The 20,935-nt window shown below is 39.6% G+C and overlaps 1 protein-coding gene across 15 annotated transcripts in view; it reads left to right on the top strand.

The window, feature by feature from the left end:
* NEDD4L (NEDD4 like E3 ubiquitin protein ligase) overlaps nucleotides 1-20,935 on the top strand; it is a 289,888-nt gene that overhangs the window by 180,377 nt on the left and 88,576 nt on the right. For all 15 annotated transcript variants that reach the window (XM_063128205.1, XM_063128204.1, XM_063128209.1 and 12 more), the window contains one exon: nucleotides 14,175-14,225. In XM_063128205.1, the coding sequence (XP_062984275.1) occupies nucleotides 14,175-14,225 (51 nt within the window). The remainder of the gene's footprint in view (nucleotides 1-14,174; nucleotides 14,226-20,935) is intronic.

Below are 20,935 nucleotides of genomic sequence, written 5' to 3'. Positions count from 1 at the left end.
CATTTATCAACATTTTTGGTCCCCCTCCCCCCCTCCAAACTGCATTAAAATTTAGAAGTGTAAAATTCAGTGGATAATTACATTCTGATCCATACATTAGTCTGAGGGGGGTAGAACAGCTCAGTTTACACTAGAATTTGCAAGGATTAAATTACTCGAGCTCTTCTAATACAAAGTCTGATTACTCCATTTAAAAAACACCTTTCTCTAGTGTTAGTAAGAACAGATATTATATAATTTTTTAATCACAAATCAGGGTTAAATATTGTACCTTAGTTTTGATGATTTTACCCAAATGACAAATAGTTGTATTTTATTTATTTATCTAAAATACCTTTGAACTGCTTTTGAGCGCTAAGGGGAGACACAGATTTAGAAACAGTAATACATGTCGAAGCCACCAATTAAAAGTAGAACAGAGCAATTTAAAACACCAAATCATAGTGTGGAGTTTAAAAATCATCAAAAGACAGATGTAACACACACACACAAAATTATAGCCTGCCTGAAACTACACAGAAATGAAGCTAATCTGGCCTCCTTAGGGAAGGAGTTTCACAATCAGGTCCTGCTAGAGAAAAGGCCCTGCTTTTTATGCCCACCAGTTTATCCTCCCTTGGTGGTGGGACATATAACAGAGTCTCTGTTGAAGATCTCTTTCTCTCTAAGATTATTTCTAGGCCACCTTGAAGGCTAGAACCCTCTCATACGATCATAAATTCTGGGCAGACTTTGGAAAACAGGCAGTCCTTCTGAGATCCTGACCCCAAACTCTTAAGGGGTTTTTAGGTAAGAACCATCAGCTTGAATTGACATCAGCTTTCCAAACAAATTGGAACTCAGATTAGTTGGTGTAAAATTAGTGTAATATGGTCTAGAAAGCACAAGCCAAACACAAATGTGAGTGCCACATTTTGCACAGACTGGAGTTTTAAACAGTCTTCAAGGATAGCTCCATGTAGACCGCATTACAATCAATCTAGATAAGAGGTGATTAAGGCATGGGTCACTATAGCCAAATTCACTTTCTCCATGAAGGGTACTGCTAGTGTTGTTACTGAGGTGGGGTGGGGTGGGGGCAGAATGAAAATCTAAGGAGAGGAGTGAGAATGGAATTCAGAATATCCTAGAAAGGGGCGTGGCTGGAACCCTGAGCATGAGCACCCTGCACTGCAACATTATCTTTCAGGTCTCACTCGTTTAGCACATTCAGTGAAATACTAAATACATAGACGACAGGATTAGGTGCGTGTATGGCTTTATATTGAATGCACTCCTCAAGCAAGCTGTAGCCAAGTGGTAGAGCGCACACTTTTTACACAGAAGGTATTGGATTCAGTCCCTGGCATCTTCAGCTAGAGCTGGGCATGCTAGGAGTTGTAGACTCTTTTTCTGTCCAAACTTGCATAGGATTGTGCTCTAAATAAATCCCTAAAACACTGCTGTGACATGTTAGGGTACTCCCCACTCAATATGATAATAGTCAACTGTGGTGTGGATTAAGAGCAGCGTTGAGTTGACTTGGGGCATGTCTACACCAGCCATTTATCCCGGAATCGTCCTGGGATCATCCCTGTGCATGCAGATGACACACAGGGGATCCCAGAAGCAGGCAGGGACGATCCCTCCATTTTCCTGGGATAATCCTTAGGTGTAGAAAGGGCCTATTAGTCCCGCTGAGATGACTGACTCATCCCCTGCCCTCTGTCCCCTCCTCAGTTCTCCTGCATCAGCCATTGCTGCCGAAAACCTATTCTTCCAGCTGGACTAGAGCAGCAGCTGCCACTTTGACCGCTCTTGCCTTGCGACTCTGTGGCTGACAAAATATCCAACGGTGGCCAAGGAAATAACCTGTGGTGCCCTCCACACAACACAATGAACAATGATGGTTCATATAGCCAACTCTGCACAGCGTTGGTTATCTGCATTGGTTATTTTGGCCATATAACCAACCGTTGGTTAAAAAAACCTCCCGCCACACATCACAATAACCCACAGTGGATTAAATAACCAACCACCAGCTATATTGAAACTAACCTTGGTTATCATGTTGTCCAAACCCAGTCATTTCTTTTCAAGTGTAAAATGTAGGTTAAATGGCTGCATGTATTACAATTTCTTATTTTGTACTGGAATTTGTTCTTGTTTCTATTAGCAGATGCAACAGGACTCAGGATCAGGCTTGAATGAAGGTGATTAGATTGTTCTGCACAATCAATCCTGATACTTTCCTCCCCACAAAAAACCCCAAACAGCTATACCTGGATTTTACTTATAGTATGTGACATCATTGACTTTAAGCTTGTCCAGTACTAGCCTTTTTAAATACTGCTAACACAAAATGTCAGTGGAAATCGGAATTTTTAAGTTGAAATATTGTAGTGTTGTATTATATAAGTATTTTAAACTCTGTTTTTAATATTTTTGTATGTAAACAGCTTAGATTTTTTCTATATTAAGTAGTATACAAATATTCATAAAAAATAAATAAACTTTCCCCCGTCTAATAAATAAATAAATAAATAATCAGTGAAATTACTTTTGTAGGCCTGCTTCACTTCTAATTGTATGGGGAACAGTTTATGAAGATTGGCTTTTTGGCAGTTTTAACTACTCAGAAACCTGTTTTGTCACCCTAATGTTTTTGCAGATTTGGTTAACCAGGTGCCTCCAAGGAAGCCCCCAGTCTTGTGGAACTCTGCACAGTCTAATTTCTCCCTGGCAGGCAGGCAGGCACCTGGAATGTTGAAACAGCAACATCCAGGCCTCAGCGACTGTACTGAATCAGAATTTGAAGTGTCATGTCCTCAGCTCCTTGCATCTGTGATGCTGCTGAGGATATTTACAGCAGTGTCATGGGGAAATAACAGCCAAATTCGTGGTTTCCAGACTGCCTCATGTACTTGAGTGCACTGGAGAACTGTACATCCTGGGCAGCTTGTTTATTATCTGTGCATACTCAGAAGCTTGGATTTACATTCCAATCTGGAAAAGAACGTCTTAGGGAAAGGATGCTCAATTCATAATGCAGAAGAGCATTACGCACTTTAGAAATTGTGCTCCAAACTAGGTAATAACAAACTAACATAGCCCAAAGTAGAAGAGCTACTACACATGGCTGCCTGTGCAATTTGCATTCTCAACAAGCTACCTTACCACCAGGATAAGCTGCAAATTGTCCGTAAACAGGGTGCTGTGGATGTTCTCAAATATGATTCCCCCTGCTCTGAAAAGCACATCAATTTTATTTATTTTCAGCATTAATGATCCACCTTTCTACAAATATTCAAGGCAGCTTGCAGTTGAGTAAAAGAACACAACAATAATGATAAAAAGAGCTGAGATTGTAATAAGATTGGTTTGTAATAAGTGGAAGAAGGAAAAAGATGAGGTCTCAATACGATTGATTTATTTATTTATTTATTTGCAACATTTATATACCACTCCACATTGAGTCAGATTCTGGTGTAGTGAATTATAAAAGATAAAAACATAAGAAGATAAAAGAATAAAATTCATTATTATTATTATTATTATTATTATTATTATTATTTTTAAAAAGAAAGAAAGGAAGAAAAATAAAAGAAAGACAGAATACTAATTAAAACCATGGCTGGTCAGTCAAGGAAGACTTTGGGCTTATCTACACGAAGCAGGATATTCCAGTATGAAAGCGGTATATAAAAGGCAGGAGCCACACTACTGCTATATAGTGGTACTGAAGTGCACTGACAACTGTTGGGGCCCATTGACACATCTACACCAAGCAGGATATAACACTATGAAAGCAGTATGTGGTATGTATCAATGGGCCCCAACAGTTGTCAGTGCACTTCAATACAACTATAAAGCAGTCGTGCGGTTCCTGCCTTTTATATACCACTTTCATAGTGGAATATCCTGCTTGGTGTAGATGAGCCCTTCCTGAAGTAAAGATGTTTTCAGGAGGCACCGGAAACAACATAGTTATGGTGCCTGCCTGATCTCCAGAGGCACAGAATTCCATAGAAAGGGGGCCACCACACTGAAGGTTCTTCTCTGAGTGGACTCCAGTCAGAACATAGGTCCATGCAGAACCACCAGGAACATGCTGTCTGATGACCTCAGTAACTGAACAGGTTGATAAGGCAGAAGGTGCTCTCCCAGATACCCTGGTACCAAGCTGTAATAAGTCTATGCTTAATCATAAGTCTACAGCACTCGTATTTCCAAGCGCTCCTGCTGCAATGCGAGACAATAAAGAGGTATTCCAAGTAATCCGCAAAACTTTATTCAGCAAATAAACATCTCTTTGCACCTGAAGAGAATGTAAAGACTAGGAACTTTCCTCTAAGCTAACACTAGCCGGCTAAGCAAGACAATTGTCCTTTCAACAAAAGGGAAGGTCTTTTCCCTGAGCCACTTTACTTCAGGGAAAGTTCTTCTGAAGAAGCCTTTGGCAAGAAGTTAGAGGAGCTGATCACTTCTCGCCTTCTTTTAGTTCTGCCTGTTTGAGTCTGCAGCAGACTCTGGGATTAGTCAACTCTGAAGTCCCTTCCCCCTCTGAGGAAAACGGAGTTCCCACAGACTCTGAGTTGTTAGTATTTTTTCTGATAAAGTCTGGTGAAGATTCATCCCTGGCTCCTGAAGAGCCTGGGAGAAATTCTGCACCCGCTTCCGGTGTTGGCTGGTACATATCTAGTCCTGTTTCTTCTGGTTCAGAATCTGATTCTAATTGAAAGGAGTTCCAGGAATCTGATTCCTGAAACTCTTTCCCTCGCACTAAGGGGAACAGGCCTGATTATGACAGCACTCTTCCTCAACTTCCCTCCCCCGATGTGTTCAACTATAAATCCCAGTCAGCATACTGGCCAGTGGGCATTCTGGCTGGGGATGATCAGAATTGTGGTCCAAAAGCACAAGGTTGGGGAAGGCTGAGCTACAGTTTGTGTTGTACATTCTCTTCTGAACTGCAATTGCGATTAGCCCTCGTTTGCCAGCAGATAGTTAGCAGGCACCTCATACTAAATTAATTCTGTAGTTTAATTGCTAGGAACGAATGTGCTAGCCTAGGTCAGTAACCTTAAAGTGTTGCTTCCTCGCACAAGCAGAGCCCTGTCTCGGGAATTTCAACACCTCCCACCCAACCCTGTAGTCTCACCTCCAGCCTTCAAGCCATATGCTGCTGTTATCTCCATTGGCCTGTGGTAGTGACACAGAACAGAAACAAATGCCAAGAGAACAATGATAGCGACATTTGCACAAGGATTGGCCCTTCCAAAGGGCAACACATGCCGGTTGTCTTGCTGCCAAGGTTCTTATTAATGGCTGCATCCAGTCCCTTGACAGCCCTTCTCAGCCAAGTGTATGATCATTGCCTTGAGATGGAACTTTCACAGAACAGCCACTGCAGTTCGAAGGAAGATCACATCAGAATCGTAATTGTTGTCCCTGTTGATGCTATATTCACTCTTCCTTTGGGTGAATACTTGGTGCAGGGGGAGTTTGTCCTTGGTCTTCAAACAGTCACCATTACTACGGTATAATGTGAGGTTTTGCTGGGAACGGCGTAGGTGGGATTCATCAAGCAGTGCTGAAGAGCTATTTTTATGCTTTGTGTGAGGTGGGGTCAATAGCTGCGGGAGTGTCTAAATACAATGGCTTCCTATTGTGAAATCTTGCCGCCACCGTGATAAACACAGGGGAAATGGCAAGGGGGAAAGGAGTGATGGAAAAGCTGAACCTTGTGGATTGTAGCCTATTGTTATGCAGTCCCTATTGCCCTAAGCATTGAGAAGTTTCGGGGTAGAGCATGTTTTGGCTAGTTGCCTTTGGAAGGCGAGATCGCTGGAGTCTTATGCGTTTTTGTCATATTTTGGTTTATTTACAAATACACATTGAGCATTGGTGGAGACAAACAGCATAGAACTTCTATAAGCAGCTCATCCACTGTTGCTGATCAGATCCACACAGATTCATACATGCAAATTGATTTCTAATGCAGGCAGACAAGCTGCTAGTTCTGCATGAAATTCCCACAATAGCACTCTGAACCTGAATGATGGTTGTGTTTAAGTAAACTCCAACTTAAAAAAAAAATCCTTTCTCAAATTCAAATGGCAAAAATGTTTCTTCTTATACATTCCACCACTACCAGCTACATAATTCTAGTTTCAGTTTAGGTAAATTATCCACTAAGCCCTTTTGTTAAATCCCTGATCACCCACCAGGCAACACCACAACGATAGGCCCATTCATGGTAATGAAGGCAGCTAATCTCATAACAATATTTTAGAGCAATTTTAAAATTTAAGAATGAATAGAATGTCTAACTCTTTTTTAAAAAAATAGAAATAAGTGCAGTTGTTTAATTTAAAATTGCCTTTTGTATTTATATGTAAGTAGAGGAGTACCAAGGAACTCCAACAAAATTATATTTGACTTCAAAAACAGGACACTTTCAAAAATGTGAAGGGATTGGTAAATAGGAAGTTGAAAGGGAAAATCAGGAGGGTTAAATCTCTCTAGAATGCTTGGAGGTTTTTCAAAACTGCAATAAAAGCAGCTCAGCCAGAATGTATACCTCAAGTCAAGATACTGCCACATACAAAATGTCACCAGTATGGATAACAAACAGTATCAAGGAACCAAGAGAAATGACAGCTTCCTTCAGAAAATGGAACTCTTGCCCAAATGAGGAGAACAAAAAGGAACACAAAATTGCACAAAAGAAATGCAAGCAGAAAATAAGGGATGCAAAACAAGATTTTGCATAGCATATTGCTAATTAAGATAGGGTGACCATATGAAAAGGAGGACAGGGCTCCTGTATCTTTAACAGTTGCATAGAAAAGGGAATTTCAGCCGGTGTCATTTGTATATATGGGGAACCTGGTGAAATTTTCTCTTCATCACAACAGTTAAAGCTGCAGGAGCTCTACTGCAGCTCTACTGTGACCAGATTTAAAAGGGAGCAGGGCTCCTGCAACTTTAACTGCTGTGATGAAGAGGAAATTTCACCCGGTTCTCCATATATACAAATGACACCTGCTGAAATTCCCTTTTCAATACAACTGTTAAAGATACAGGAGCCCTGTCCTCCTTTTCATATGGTCACCCTAATTAAGGCGAACAATAAAAACCCTTAAAATACATCAGAAACAGGAAATGGGCTAAGGAGAAGGTTGGACCACTGGATGATAAGGGAGTTAAAGGAGTACTAAAGAAAATAAAGTCATTGCAGAGGAGCTGAATAATTTCTTTGCATCTGTCTTTACTGCAGAAGATGTAGGGCAGATACCAGTAGCATTTTCAGGAAGAGCTTCTGAGGAACTGAAGCAAATAATGGTGATATTGACAAATTGAGAATAAATAAATCACATTCCAGATGGTATCCATCGTAAAGTTCTTAAAGAATTCAAATGTGACATTTCTTGTCTTCTAACAGAAATATGTCGCATGTTCCTAAAATCAGCAGGGAGAGCAGTGTATAAACGTATGCATGGTATGGAGAAAGTGGATAGGCAGATGTTGTCCTTCCTCTCTCATAATACTAGAGCCCCGTCATTCCATGAAGCTGAAAGGCTGGAGATTTGAGACAGACAAAAGGAAGTACTTCTTCATACCACGTATAGACAAACTATGGCATTCAATACCACAAGCTGCAGTGATGGCCACCAACTTGGACACCTTTAAAAAAGTATTAGACAAATTCAGGGAGGATAAGGCGATCAATGGCTAGTAGTCATGATGGCTGCAGGCATGCAGCAGCTGGGCAACATAACTGGTTGGGGCACTGTTGCCCTCATGTGCTGCTTGTGGGCACCCCATAGGTGTCTGGTTGGTCACTGTGGGAACAGAATGCTGAACTAGATAGGTCTTTTGTGTGATCTGGCAGTAACATTGTTAAATTACAATATTCTGGCTTTTTTAAAATTTTAATCCCACATCTTTGCCTTTGTCCCCACTTATCACTGGAATGAGTCCATGGTTCACATTTACTTTTGCTCCTAGATCCAGAAATGGCCTCAACGTGCTTCATACTAGAGAGTTATGATGATCTTTCTGTGAACAGGAAAGTTACTCACTTCATTCCTGAGAGTCAAACCAACCCTTAAAAAAAGAGCTCTCTTCCTTTGATCTATATCATCAGGCGTCAAAAAGTCATTACTTGCTTAAAGGCTTTTTAGAGTAACTGTTACTGAAGCCCCTTTTGGAAGGAAAAGTAAATGTTTCTGTCAGCTTAACAATTATGGCATTCAGTAGCCAGCTAAGCAAGCAAATTGCTTGAGGTGGAAATAGACTGCTGAATTGAATAGAAGTAGAAATACAGCTGACTCGCCTCGCTTGAACAAAAATACTTGGTCAGAGTTGCTCAAATGTAGAACCTCAGATGATCAAGATTATAATGTATTTTATTCCTGAGTTCAACCCATATAAGCACACAGCTGGTTTCTTCCATACATTAATTTTTCCTCAGTTGTCACTTAATACATGGATTTACTTGAATAAACCCCATAGAAACAAGGTGTTAACACTACAATTATGTGTTTCTTTAATTGCAGGTATGGTTGTTTGGAAAGTTTATAGTGCATTCTGCAGGTGCTTATTTTTTATTTGATCTTCAGTGTTGAAACTATCATGGCATATTAAGGGAGATTGATACATAATTTTGTTCAGGAGTAGAAACGGACTTAGGGGTGCCATACCTCCCGGAAAACCGGGAATGTCACAGTTTCCAAGCATTTCCAAAATGTCCGGGCCAGTCAGTCAAGAATCCCGGATTCCTGTTCCAGCCGGCCGGAGAAATTCCAACCTCTGAAATGGTGCCTTGAGCCTGCTCAGTGGAGTGTAAGTCTCCATACTGAAGTCCCCTCTAAGGTTTGAGAACTAGTGGAGAAATGTAATTTAGTGTCATTTTTTCTGTTTGTTTGCTTAAACTGTTGTTTGCCTGTTATTTATTTGCAGGTGCTTAAGTACTTTAGGCTGCAATCCTATGCATACTTAACTGGGAATAAGTCCTATTTAACTTAATAAGAGTTGTTTCTGAGTAGACACACATAGGATTGCAGTGTTAGATAACTAAAGCTTAGATAGTTTCTTTCTTTCCCTAGACCTTTACATATTGCTCAGTTTTTTTTAAAAAAAAAATCCTTCCCCCACAAAAAAAATGTCCTGGTTTTGTGGATTCAGAATACGGCAACCCTAAACGGGCTTGGTGTAGTCTCTGTCCTTTTTATTATTAAAGCGCAGGTGATATATTAAGTTGACACTCAGATTTATTTTATTTTATTGCCGCTGTCACGCAATGCAGCCAATGTATTTACTCTTTTCTAGGAAAGCTTTCACTAGGAATTTAATGAGGATTTTTTGGGTACATTTATACCTTTTAAAAATGAAGACTTTCATCATAAAGAAGAAAACATAATATTGTGGTTGGAGTATATTTGAGTCATAGCATTATTTTACATATTTTTAGTAGTGGGTGCAGTATTTTAAGTTATAACTGGGGGGGGGGGGAATTGGCAGCATTTTACCACCTTAAAAATAGCCACAAGAAATGTCAGTTGTCAGAGGTTATGGTGACTTGGGATTTGTGCAGTATTGAGGCAAAGGTGACAAATATTTCTGATTAATGAGAAGATTCCCTTTCATGTGTTTTAACATAGATGTATACTAAAGAACTGTTGTTGTTTTTAAAGCAACAGTTGACCAGACATAGTAGAAACTTGGCAAAGCGTTCACTCTAGAAGCTGTAATTTTATTTCTGTTGATAATTTCAGTGTTTATTCATAGATGAATACAAAATAATAGAACTATTTGTACATATGCTTAGAAAACAGACATCTTTCTCTTTGTTGACATCCAATGAGGCTATTTTGCAAGATATTTCTTACTGTATGTACTCATTTGTGTGAATGAGGGTAATTTGACAGTGCAATCTTGTGCTTATTTACTCAGAAACATGCATAGGATTACTTCTACTGTGTTAAATGGCACCTGAAGTAAGGATTGCATCTTTAATAAAGTAGGCGTATGTATTTAACAATATGTATTGCTGAAAACTTAGCAGTAGTGGAAATAAAAAAACGATGTATACCGGATAAAGCATTGAACTTGAACAAGGGAGGCCAGGTTTCAAATCCCCCCGCAGTCTTTAAACTTATTAGTTAGCCTCTAGCAAGTTGTCATCCCTTACCCTACCTCACAGGGTTGTTGTGACGATAAAATGGGCCTAGCCCAATGCAAATTACTCAAGAGCTCCTTGGAAGAATGGTGTGATATAAACGTGATAAATAAAATGATTCAGATATTTTGGTAGGCTACAGAGGTTTAATAAAGCATGTTTTAACTTGCTGCAGAATTTCAACAATATTTTTAAATGGTTCCATATCTGACATTTGCAGCAGGCCAATGTGTTAATTTTGTTGGAAAGTATTTTAGGAAAACATCTTTCCCAATCTTTGAATCTCAAAGCAGTTTGCAAAAAGAGACATAATCCAGATCCCATAGTATGCTGTAATGGTTCCTATACCTGCTGTTCTACACGATTTATTATAGCTGATGTGGGCCCAGATCCAAAAAGCTACTTTAGAGTAGCTCCAGGGCTTACACTCAACCTGGGGGTGGGAGAGGGGTTAACCTCTGTAACACTGCAAACTGCTTTTACAACTTCAAAAGTTTCAAAACCTTTTTGCTATGCAAGATTCAAGAAAGACAAGTCCAAAAAATTCTTGGACAGATAGCATTAGTTGAATGGGGTTTTTTTATTCCTACGCATATGTGGTTGCATAAATGGATGGATTTCATCCCTTGTTAAAATGGGAGGATTTGTTGCTGTTCAAGAAATTGGTTGACAAATTACATTACTCATTGCCTAATTAAACTGTTTCTGAGACGGTCCATTCATTTCGCTGACTTTTGTTCTTACACAGATCAGGAACATGTTCCAAAGCATAATTTAGGTGTTTGGGTGATCTTTCTTTTTCTCTGTCTCTCATAAAAAAAATTTTTTTGGCTCCTTCTCCTTCAGTTTGGTGGAATAAGCATTTCAGATGTCCTAATTTCCTGTGTGGCAAAAACTGAACTATGCTTGGGTTCTGTTGGGTACAGCAGCTAACACATCTCTAATACTGGATATTTAAAAATATTGTTTGAGTAAAATTAGGTTACTTCTACTCATAAATTCCATAAATATACTGAACGATGCAGGTTTAAGGGCAATAATACACAATGCCATTATATGCTTTCAAAGTAAGTTTAGATCTAATAAAAAATAAATATTGCAGATAGTTCAGCTTCCCACCCAAATTTGTTTTTCCCAAGCAAAAAATAAAAATGGGGGCGGGGAAAGGGAGATATTTCCCCTGTGTCTTCAGTGTTTCTGGAAATTTTAAATCTCTAGCACAGATTTATACCAAACTGCATGTTGCTAACTGTCAATTTTAGCAGCATGTTGACAGGACCATATTGGTGCCATCAGGCAGTGAACAAATGGTTATACCAACCTGATGCCCTTCCTATTTGTTCAACTACAACTCCCATCATCCCTAGCCAGCATGGACATCAAGATGATACCAGATTTGGGGAAGGCTGGATTATACCTACAGTACTGTGGGATTCATGGTTTACAGTCTGCAATTTGAGGCAGAAATCAGAAATTACAACAAACCTTCACCGTCCTGGAATTAAAAGGGATATAATGCTCTTTCACTAATTGAAGCAATCAAAATTCATTAACATGAATTGTATTATTAACACTTCCTTGTGGAGCTGAGGACCATCCTTTTAATACATCTTGTGATCTGCATCTATATTGTGAAGATTGCATCTAGTCATCCTAGTTAACTTACCAATGAGGGACAGATCTACTATACTTATAACAGCTGAGTAGAAGAGAAAGTTGCAGCATGCACAATATTTTTTGGTCCTGTAATGACTAAGCCACACTTCCTTAACTGTTAGTGCAAGGGTGTGGAACCTCATGTCTGTTAGTCAAATCTGGTTCACTAGAAATTCTCAGATGCCCCCCTTTCCCCAGCCAGCAATAATTTTGGTGACTTCCCAAATTTTGCAAATATCCCCCCACACACACACACACTTTCTAAAAGGTTGAAATGCCTCTCCTAAGACTTAGTGGATCAGTTTGGAACGAGCTCCCCAGAGAGGTTCGCCTGGCGCCTACACTGTACTCCTTCCGTCGCCAACTGAAGACCTTTTAATTTTCTCAGTATTTTAACACCTAATTTAACTTAAATTTAAACTTTGCTGTTTTAATTCCGTATTTTATCAATTTCTGCTGTGTGGTTTTATCCTGGTTGTGCTTTTCATATTGTATTTTGTATTTGTGTTTTTAGACTGTTGGTTGTTTTATTATGCTTTTCATAGTTTAAATTTTTGTGAACCGCCCAGAGAGCTTCAGCTATTGGGTGGTATAAAAATGTAATAAATAAATAGACAACATGTTAGTCAACGCAGTGTGAAAACTCCACTCAACAGTTGAGTTTTTAGGGGGTGCTCACCACACTATATGTTCTAACTCTATTGTTGTATAACTATGGGCTACCATGGAGTTGAGTAAAATCCATTGCGATGTTTGATTGACAGTTCCTCCGCCCTCTCTCCTCCCCTGATCCTTCTGATGGTATCCCATCAGCCATTGCTGCCAAAAAAAAAAAAAGAATCCTGGCAGCTCTCCTAGAGCAGCATTCACTCCTTTCACCACTCTTGCCAGGGAACTCTGTAGCCAGTGGGAAAAGTCAACTCAATGTAGCGGAAAACTCTACAGAGCCTGCCACACGACACACAACACAGGAACTCTCCTCTGCATAGTGTTGATATTCTGTGGAGTATTTTCCAAAAAACACACCTTCCACCATTGCATGGAAGTTTCCTCGCCAAACAATACATTTCTCAACAGTGGTATAAAAACTCCACTGTCGAGTTCTAAAACCACCGTTGAGAAACGTGTTGTCTGAACTGAGCCAGTGACTGGCAGTAAGATCTTTAAAATAAAATACTTGATATATTTAGTATTTTGGTTGCACTCATTTTGCCTTTGGCCCTGCCCACTACAGGAAGGTGCCCCCTGAGAGCATCTCTGAAATTGAATTTAGTCCTTCAGCTGAAAGAGTTCCAGTTCCCTTTTGTTAGAGATTCAGTTTCCCTGTTCTCCCTTATCCCAAAACATTCTACCAGCCCAGAGTTCATTTACAGACCTGGATGGGCTGTGGATCAGTGCTTTGCCTATAGATCGTAGAGTCAATTCCTGGCATCAGCAGTTTGGGCCGGTAAAGGTTCCTGCCAGAGAGATCTGCTGCCAGCCAGTGTGGATGATACTAAGCCAGCATCACCAGTGGTTCCTTCGTTCTTAATTTGCACGAGTAATAATTCCATGTACAGTAAGGGCAAAATGCTATGCGTGTTCAAAACAGAAAAGAAGTCTGGGAAATGTAGGACTTTTTTTCTGCCTTAAACGTGCATAGGATTGTGGCCTAAGTCTCTTATTTATTGTCCTGGAGTAATTGCTCAGTTGTTCGCATGCATGGACCATTTCTGTCTATTGCAATGAAAAGTGAAGACTCCATGTGCATGAATGTCATGTGAGCATGAAGGTGCTCACATAACTCTTAAATGGGGGTGTTAAATCTTATTTTGGACAGGATAGCTTGCTTTTTACAAGCATGAATTTATTTATTTATTTATTTTATTTATTTAATTACATTTATATACCGCCCCACAGCCGAAGCTCTCTGGGCGGTTTACAACATTTAAAAATAGTAAACATTAAAAGTATACAATTTAAAACCACACACACACACACACACATAAAAACAGTATAAAAACAACAGTATCCATTTAAAAACAACAATTGTGGGGTCCATTAAAAACAAACTTAACGTTGTTAAATGCTGTTAAAATGCTGTTAAAAATGCCTGGGAGAAGAGAAAAGTCTTGACCTGGCGCCGAAAAGATAACAATGTTGGCGCCAGGCGAGCCTCATCGGGGAGATCATTCCACAGTCTAATTGAAAACACTTAGTGGTCACTGGGAACTCCTTGGAGTGGCATGTTGCAACAAGTGTCTGTCCATCCATCCTCCTTTCAGTTCTTATTAAGGATATCATGGCAGCAATTACATTGATTTAATAAAAATCATTTTAGGCCTTATCTTCTTTTTTTCCTATTTGTTAACAGACCAGAGACGACTTCCTGGGTCAAGTGGATGTACCACTTAATCATCTTCCGGTAAGATCCTTTACCTACCAATATAGTCTGCTTTGTCAAACCAAATAGGACAATGGTTTAGTTTAAGGCTCTCTTCCCCATCCTGGTACCCTATAGTTGTGTTCAACTGCAACTCTTATCATTCCCAGTCAGCATGGCCAATGACCTTGCTGGCTGGAGATGATAGAAGTTGTAGCCCTACACATATGGAGGGCACCAGAGTGGGGGTGGAAAGCCCAATGAACTTGTTATATTTCACCTATGATGAGCCTAAACTATCTATACTTTTGGGTAAACACCTTATTTGTTCTATTTATTCATTCATATACTTTATTATTTTAAAATATTTCATACCAGCTTTTATCCAATCAGTTTTCAGAGCGATATCCTGCAAGTGTATAAATAAACATTGTTTACACTGCAATACAATACAATTAGATTTGTAGTCCTAACACATGTCGAAGGCACCCAGTTCGGGAAGGCTAAAATAGAACATTTTCATCCCCTCCCCACCCCTGTGTAGCATTTAAAAGTATTTAGCAAGTTCTTTGTCTCTTATGCAGCAGACATAAGGGAATCATAATATGACATGAAATAAAGTTACTGGGATTTTCATGCTTTTGCTGGTGTTAATTTTACAAGCATACTAGCTCTTCAGTCTAGTTGGGAGTCTACAAACCCAGAGGTCAGTGTCCTTTCCTCGATTGCTTCATGTACCACAGCCTGGCCAGCAGATAACGTGTTAAATGGTGTACTCCAAATAAGTTTTCATTTCTCCAGTCGACAACCATAACAGTATATTCAGAAAAAATCCCTGCCACTGTGCTAAAATCAAATCACTTGGGAACTTGTTAAGAGTAAGATTCTGTTCTGGATGATTCATAACAATAATTAGCTCTCTACAATATTTTATTCCTTGTGGGAAAATTATATGAGATACAACATTGCTCTCGTGAAAATATAGGTTTCCATTTATTTCCCTGCCATAGACCACCCATTTAGATGCTACGTATAGGAAAACAACTTGGTCCCAGTGGAAATGCTTGTCTTTCTTTAAACACACACACACCTGAGATAACATGTTCCATTGCTTTGTTTTTGATAATGAGAAGTCTCCATAAGAAACACTATCACCCAGTAAAGCAGTTGAGAACAACAAGTTCCAGAAAATGCATAGTCTAATTTAAACAAAAGTACACTAAGACATCTCAACGCAATTCAGGCCATAGCCCTTATTTCAAAATCAAACAAACAAAATCAAGTCATGAACGTAAATGCAAATATTTCAGAAGTCCAGTTTGGGAGGAGAATTTAAGAAGAGCTATGCTGAATCCAATTGATGCTTATCCGGTCCATCATTCTGTTCCCACAGTAGCCAATCAGATGCTAATGGGAAGATCACCAGCCGGCTGATGTTCTCCAGCAACTGTTTTTGAGAGACACACTGGCTGTGATACAGAAAGTAATACATAGACCCAGTTCACACGATCGTGGCAGCCCACTGTCACTTATTTAAGTCATGGTGCATTGCGGCATGTGCTGTTGGCCATTTTGAATATGAAAGCCACAGTGGGCAATTGCTGTGGCTTATGTCATCTGAACCTAGCAAGGCTTGGTTAACGAACTATCATAGACCCTGAAACAGTCCAAAACATGGTCTGTGGCAACGGCAGGGTTTTGCTATTTACTGTTTTACTCTGTACAGCACCATGTACATTGATGGTGCTATATAAATAAATAAATAAATAAATAAATAAATAATAATCCATAGCCATCATGACTAAATCACCATAGATGTCACAATCCTCCATGAATTTCTCTAATTCCCCTGTAAAGCCATCCAGGTTGGCAGCTATCACTACATTTTGTGAAAACTAATTCCATATGCATGGGGGTAAGAAGTCCTTCCTTTTATCTGTCTTCCACCATTCCGCTTCATTGGATGACCCCAAGTTCTAATGTTATGGGAGAGGGAGAAAAATGTCTCCCTGTTCACTTCCTCCACACCATGTATAACATTGTACACATCTATCATGTCCCCTGTTATTCACCTTTTTTCCTAGCTACAGAGCTGTTAGAGATGTTTTAGACATGCAATATTCCTGATCTAGTTATGGCCATAGATTGGAAGTGCCCTGTGGACCTTTCTCTTCTCTCATGTGTGAATTTTCTCCTCTTTTCAAAGTAAACCATGTTGCAGCATTACATTTGGACCAATGTAAATGCTGACCATGGTTAGTTTCAAATCAGAGTTTACAGTGGCCATGTTCGAACTTGGTCCATGGCTTCATAAACATTCATATATCAAGCCATGGATGCACACCTCTCCTCTTTCCACCGTACACTAGCTTTTGTGTGAAGATCCTGGTTTGCATTAAGCTGGAGTTCTCTGTTATGTTTGATCTGGGGAACACTGGCTTAATGTCAGTTAACAAATCAGGATATAAGCCACACATTCAAGATAATAACGAAAACCTGGCATTTTGGTTTATTAAGGCAGAGTTCTCTGGTTCAGATGTAACAAGGAACGAGCAAGGATCTCTGTGCCAACTACAGCACAAGAGAAGAAAGGATAGGAACCATCAATATTTGAATGCAGGCAGAGCATGGTTTCAAACTCTGGTTTGAAATTAACTGTGCTTGGAGTTTATTTTGGAGCAGATAATGGTTCACTCCCAAAAGAGAAGTGATGAGGAATTCAAGCATTATTTATTTATTTATTTATTTATAAAGCGCCATCAATGTTCATGGTGCTGTACAGAATAAAACAAAATAAGGAGGAGGAGGGAGCCCACAGGTCTATTGTATCTCCAAATGTTGTTTCAGCAACTGGTAACATTATGTTTGCACCGGGTGTCATTTATACCAGGGGTGGGCACAGAGTATATCTCTCTAGATGTTCTGGACTTCAACTCCCAGCATTCCTGACCATTGGCTGTGCTGACAGGGGCTTCTTGGAGCTGAAGTCCATAACATCTACAGATCTACCTTTTGCCCATCCCTGAATTTTGAACTGTACTTTTAAAAGGCCAAAACTCACAGTCTGTACTGCTAAATTCCATGTTTTCATAGGTTTATACCCAAGTTCATTTTCCATTACACTAAAATAAACAAGCTATATAACCTCAAATTACAGTTAAAATGATCAGAAATCTGAAATTTACCATGATGTAGCTCCTATGTCTTCTGTTCATAAAGACTTATGCTTTGGGGTTTCACTGATCTCCTCGCCTGAAAGAACAAGAAAGCATGAAAATGAATTAACAAGCCAGCATTCAAATCTAGATAGGAATCAGAAGATTTGTAGGGCTGGTATTTCCACTTTTCGTGCCTTTGGTCTCTTACACATTTTTGTGATTTGCCTGCTCTATGGAACATCTGAATAGCAGACCTCATTCCATCCTGACAAATAAGGGATTTCACATAGAGCTCACCTTTTAAAGAAGGCTAGCAAAGTATTTAGCTCTGCAGGAGACTTGTGGGTAGGAGTGCTTTGCAGATACATCTTTCAGGAAGAGAACTAGATGGAATGGCTTCTTGAAAGCATCTCAATGGCTAAATTAGGCTTCCCCCCCCCTTTTATTTTGGCATGGCTTTGTTCCAATTGTGAATGAAGGGAAAAGGAACCTTCTTAAATTTGATAAAATACTCAAGCTGTTAACTTGACACAAATCGACAGAAATCCTTCTTCTTCCAGAAATATCAGTTCATAGGCAGAGAATGGCTACTAAAAACTGCAGGCATTTTCCTCTGCAGGCATTTTCCTCTGAATCCACATGTGCCAGTGTTCATATGATCTCCTACCCACCCTCCATCCCCGCAATCCTGAGATTCATGCAGTCATAGCTCAGAGTGCAAGGTACACTGGAGTCAATAGTGAGGAGGAATTGAATGCTGTATTACAGATGTTTCCAACCATGGGTTCCAAGATGTTGGACTGCAGCTCCCATCATTCTGTGCTAGCAACATCTGGGGACCGAAGAGTAGGATCCACTGCAGTGTGTTCTATAAATTTGGAGGGCAGATGAGACTGTGTTTCATGACTTCATGCATCCATAAAGTGGGTTTCCTGGACAAATGTTCACTGCCCTAATTCTTTTGAGATCTGGTTGAACACAACTGTTTGATTTAGTGAAGCAAAACTGAAGAAGTCTGTCCTGTTCAATTTACATGTTGTAGAAATAGCTGAAAATTATTTTCCAGTAGCCAAAATTAGCTGAACTGAGATAAGAAGAGCCATGCTGGATCAGACCCAGGATCCATCTAGTCCAAAACATTGTTCACACAGTGGCCAACCAGCTGTTGATCAGGAACCCACAAGCAGGATATGGGTGCAACAGCACCCCACCCACCCATGTTCCCCAGCAACTGGTTCATACAGGCTTACTGCCTCAGATATTGGAGGTAGCACATAGCCATCAGAGCTAGGAGTCATTGATATCCTTCTCTTCCAGGAATTTATCCAACCCCCTTTCAAAGCCATCCAAATTGGTGGCCATCACTTGTGGAAGTGAGTTCCATAATTTAACTATGTGCTGTGGGAAGAAATACTTCCTTTTATCTGATACTTGATTTGGGGGTAAGGATGGAAACAATAAAGCAGACTTCGTTGTATTTATTTAACGTTCAAACAAATTTAAAGTTACCATTTATTTGGGGATTATTTTTAGTGGAATGTTTGCACTGTATCGAATGGTGACCAGTTTACTGAAAGAAGATGTCCACCAACAGAACAGGGAGGGGTGCACCTTTCAGCAATTCCATCTCCTCCTTACAGACTCCTTCAGCCACCCACTGGAACAATAGTGGGGTGCGTACAGTGAGCTGCAGGTGGGATGGGAATTAGCAAAAATCGCCCCTCTCTATTCCCGTGGTGAACATTTTCCATCAGTGGAGTGACCACCATTAGATGCAATATTTTGTAAATATTTTTAGACTGGGCATCCCTGTAGTATATCTTTTCATTACATTATTTAGATTTTACAGGGGGAAACAAAGGCACTGAAAGCACTTAACATACTATTTTTAGCATGCCTGAAGTGCTGTGTGCATAAATATATGTTTTCCAGGAATATTCACATGAAACACAACAATGCTTTCAGATTTGACAGTGTATTGCATCCATTCAGATTATGTAATTTACCTGGATCCTTTTTATGTTAATAATTAATGTTGGTAAACAAGAATGGAAACATTTCCATGGAAAAATATAGCAGTGAAGAATCTTCTTGAAAAATTTCTGCCCCACATCACAGGTTAGATTGTAGGTTTACGGTTGTGGGGACTGCAAGACTCTTAAGAAATAATTACCATAAACAAGAAAATGTAAAGCTTAGTATAGTACAGCCAGAAATCTAGTTTTGCTTGCGTACTTCATCTTGTATCTCTATATATCCAAATATCAACCTTCCCCAACCTGGTTGCCTCAAGATGAGTTACAGCTACCATAATCCCCAGCCAACATGGCCAATGATGAGAGTTGTAATTCAACACATCTGGTGGGCAAGAGGGTGAGAGGGGGGGAAATAGCACCTAATAGCCAAAGAGGGGGGAAGGAGTCTGTCTCTAGAGCTGATAAAACTATTCTCTGTATTGTTATTTACAGCTCAGCTCCCAGACAAAGATGAACGTATAGCTGTAAATAACAATAAAGAGAATTGTTTCATCAGCACTGGGGACATGCTACATTTGGAAGGCTGATGTAGAACACGTCTCAACGGGCTCTTGATATTTGGGTGATACACTGGTGGTATTGTTTGGTTTTTATTTAAAGGGTGCCCGTGATTTGTCTTGGAGACAGCATTGGGAGATTAGCTTCCAATAGTGAAAAACAAGGGGCATTCAAGAAGAGAGAGTTCATTCCGTTTTCTAACAGAACCTCACCTTCATTATGATGGACTGAAATGTCTCCATTGGATATTGTACTGAAAATAACCGTGTTATGATACACACCTGTAGGCCTCTGATGGGGTCCTCACTCTGCGAGAATGGACATACTTAAGTAGTTCTAATATAGCTGCAAATTCTTACCTTCTCCCATGAACTGAAAATTGATTGGGATTAGTAAATAACAGAATAGATGTAGGCTTTTCCCATTCTTACCAGGCAGCTGTTCTACAAAAGGAGGTTGCTGTTTTGAGTTTTGTCAGCTGCTTTTTTCAGGATGCTTATGTTTACCTCTGGGGTAATGTCCGTAAGAGGCTGGTGGTCTGTGTTGCCCACTATGGAAGGAAATATCTAATTCCATGGGGCTGTGATAGTCCAGTAGTTAGTGTTCTAGCTTGTAGTCTTTTGTTAGAATCCCCATAGTCATGTAAAAAGTGCTTGCTAATATGGATGTACAAAAATGCACTCCAAAGGAGGGAATGGACATTTTCACAGTAGACATGAGTTTCGATGAACATAATTGGACCAGTAATGACTGATTTCTTACTAATAAAGAAAGCATTTTGTATTTTGTATGAGTCTCAGTTTGGGTAAAAACAATAGTGTCTTGTGGCACCTTAAAAACTAAAAAAAATATTATGGCATAAGCTTTTGTGGACTACAGTCCACTTCACCGGATGCATAAAGAGTTATCCTAAATTGGCTGATATAGATAGATAGATAGATAGATAGATAGATAGATAGATAGATAGTTAGATAGATATGAGCAAAGAGGGGGTTGTAAATAGTGAAGTCAGAGAAAATTGAAATACAGAAGTTGCAGGCAATAATAATTACCTTAGCGG

This window comes from Elgaria multicarinata, chromosome 6 (genome assembly GCF_023053635.1).
Source record: "Elgaria multicarinata webbii isolate HBS135686 ecotype San Diego chromosome 6, rElgMul1.1.pri, whole genome shotgun sequence".
NCBI classification, from domain to species: Eukaryota; Metazoa; Chordata; class Lepidosauria; order Squamata; family Anguidae; genus Elgaria; species Elgaria multicarinata.
The sequence above is the reverse complement of the archived record's forward strand: the minus strand, read 5'-3'. Positions and strand labels throughout refer to the sequence as shown.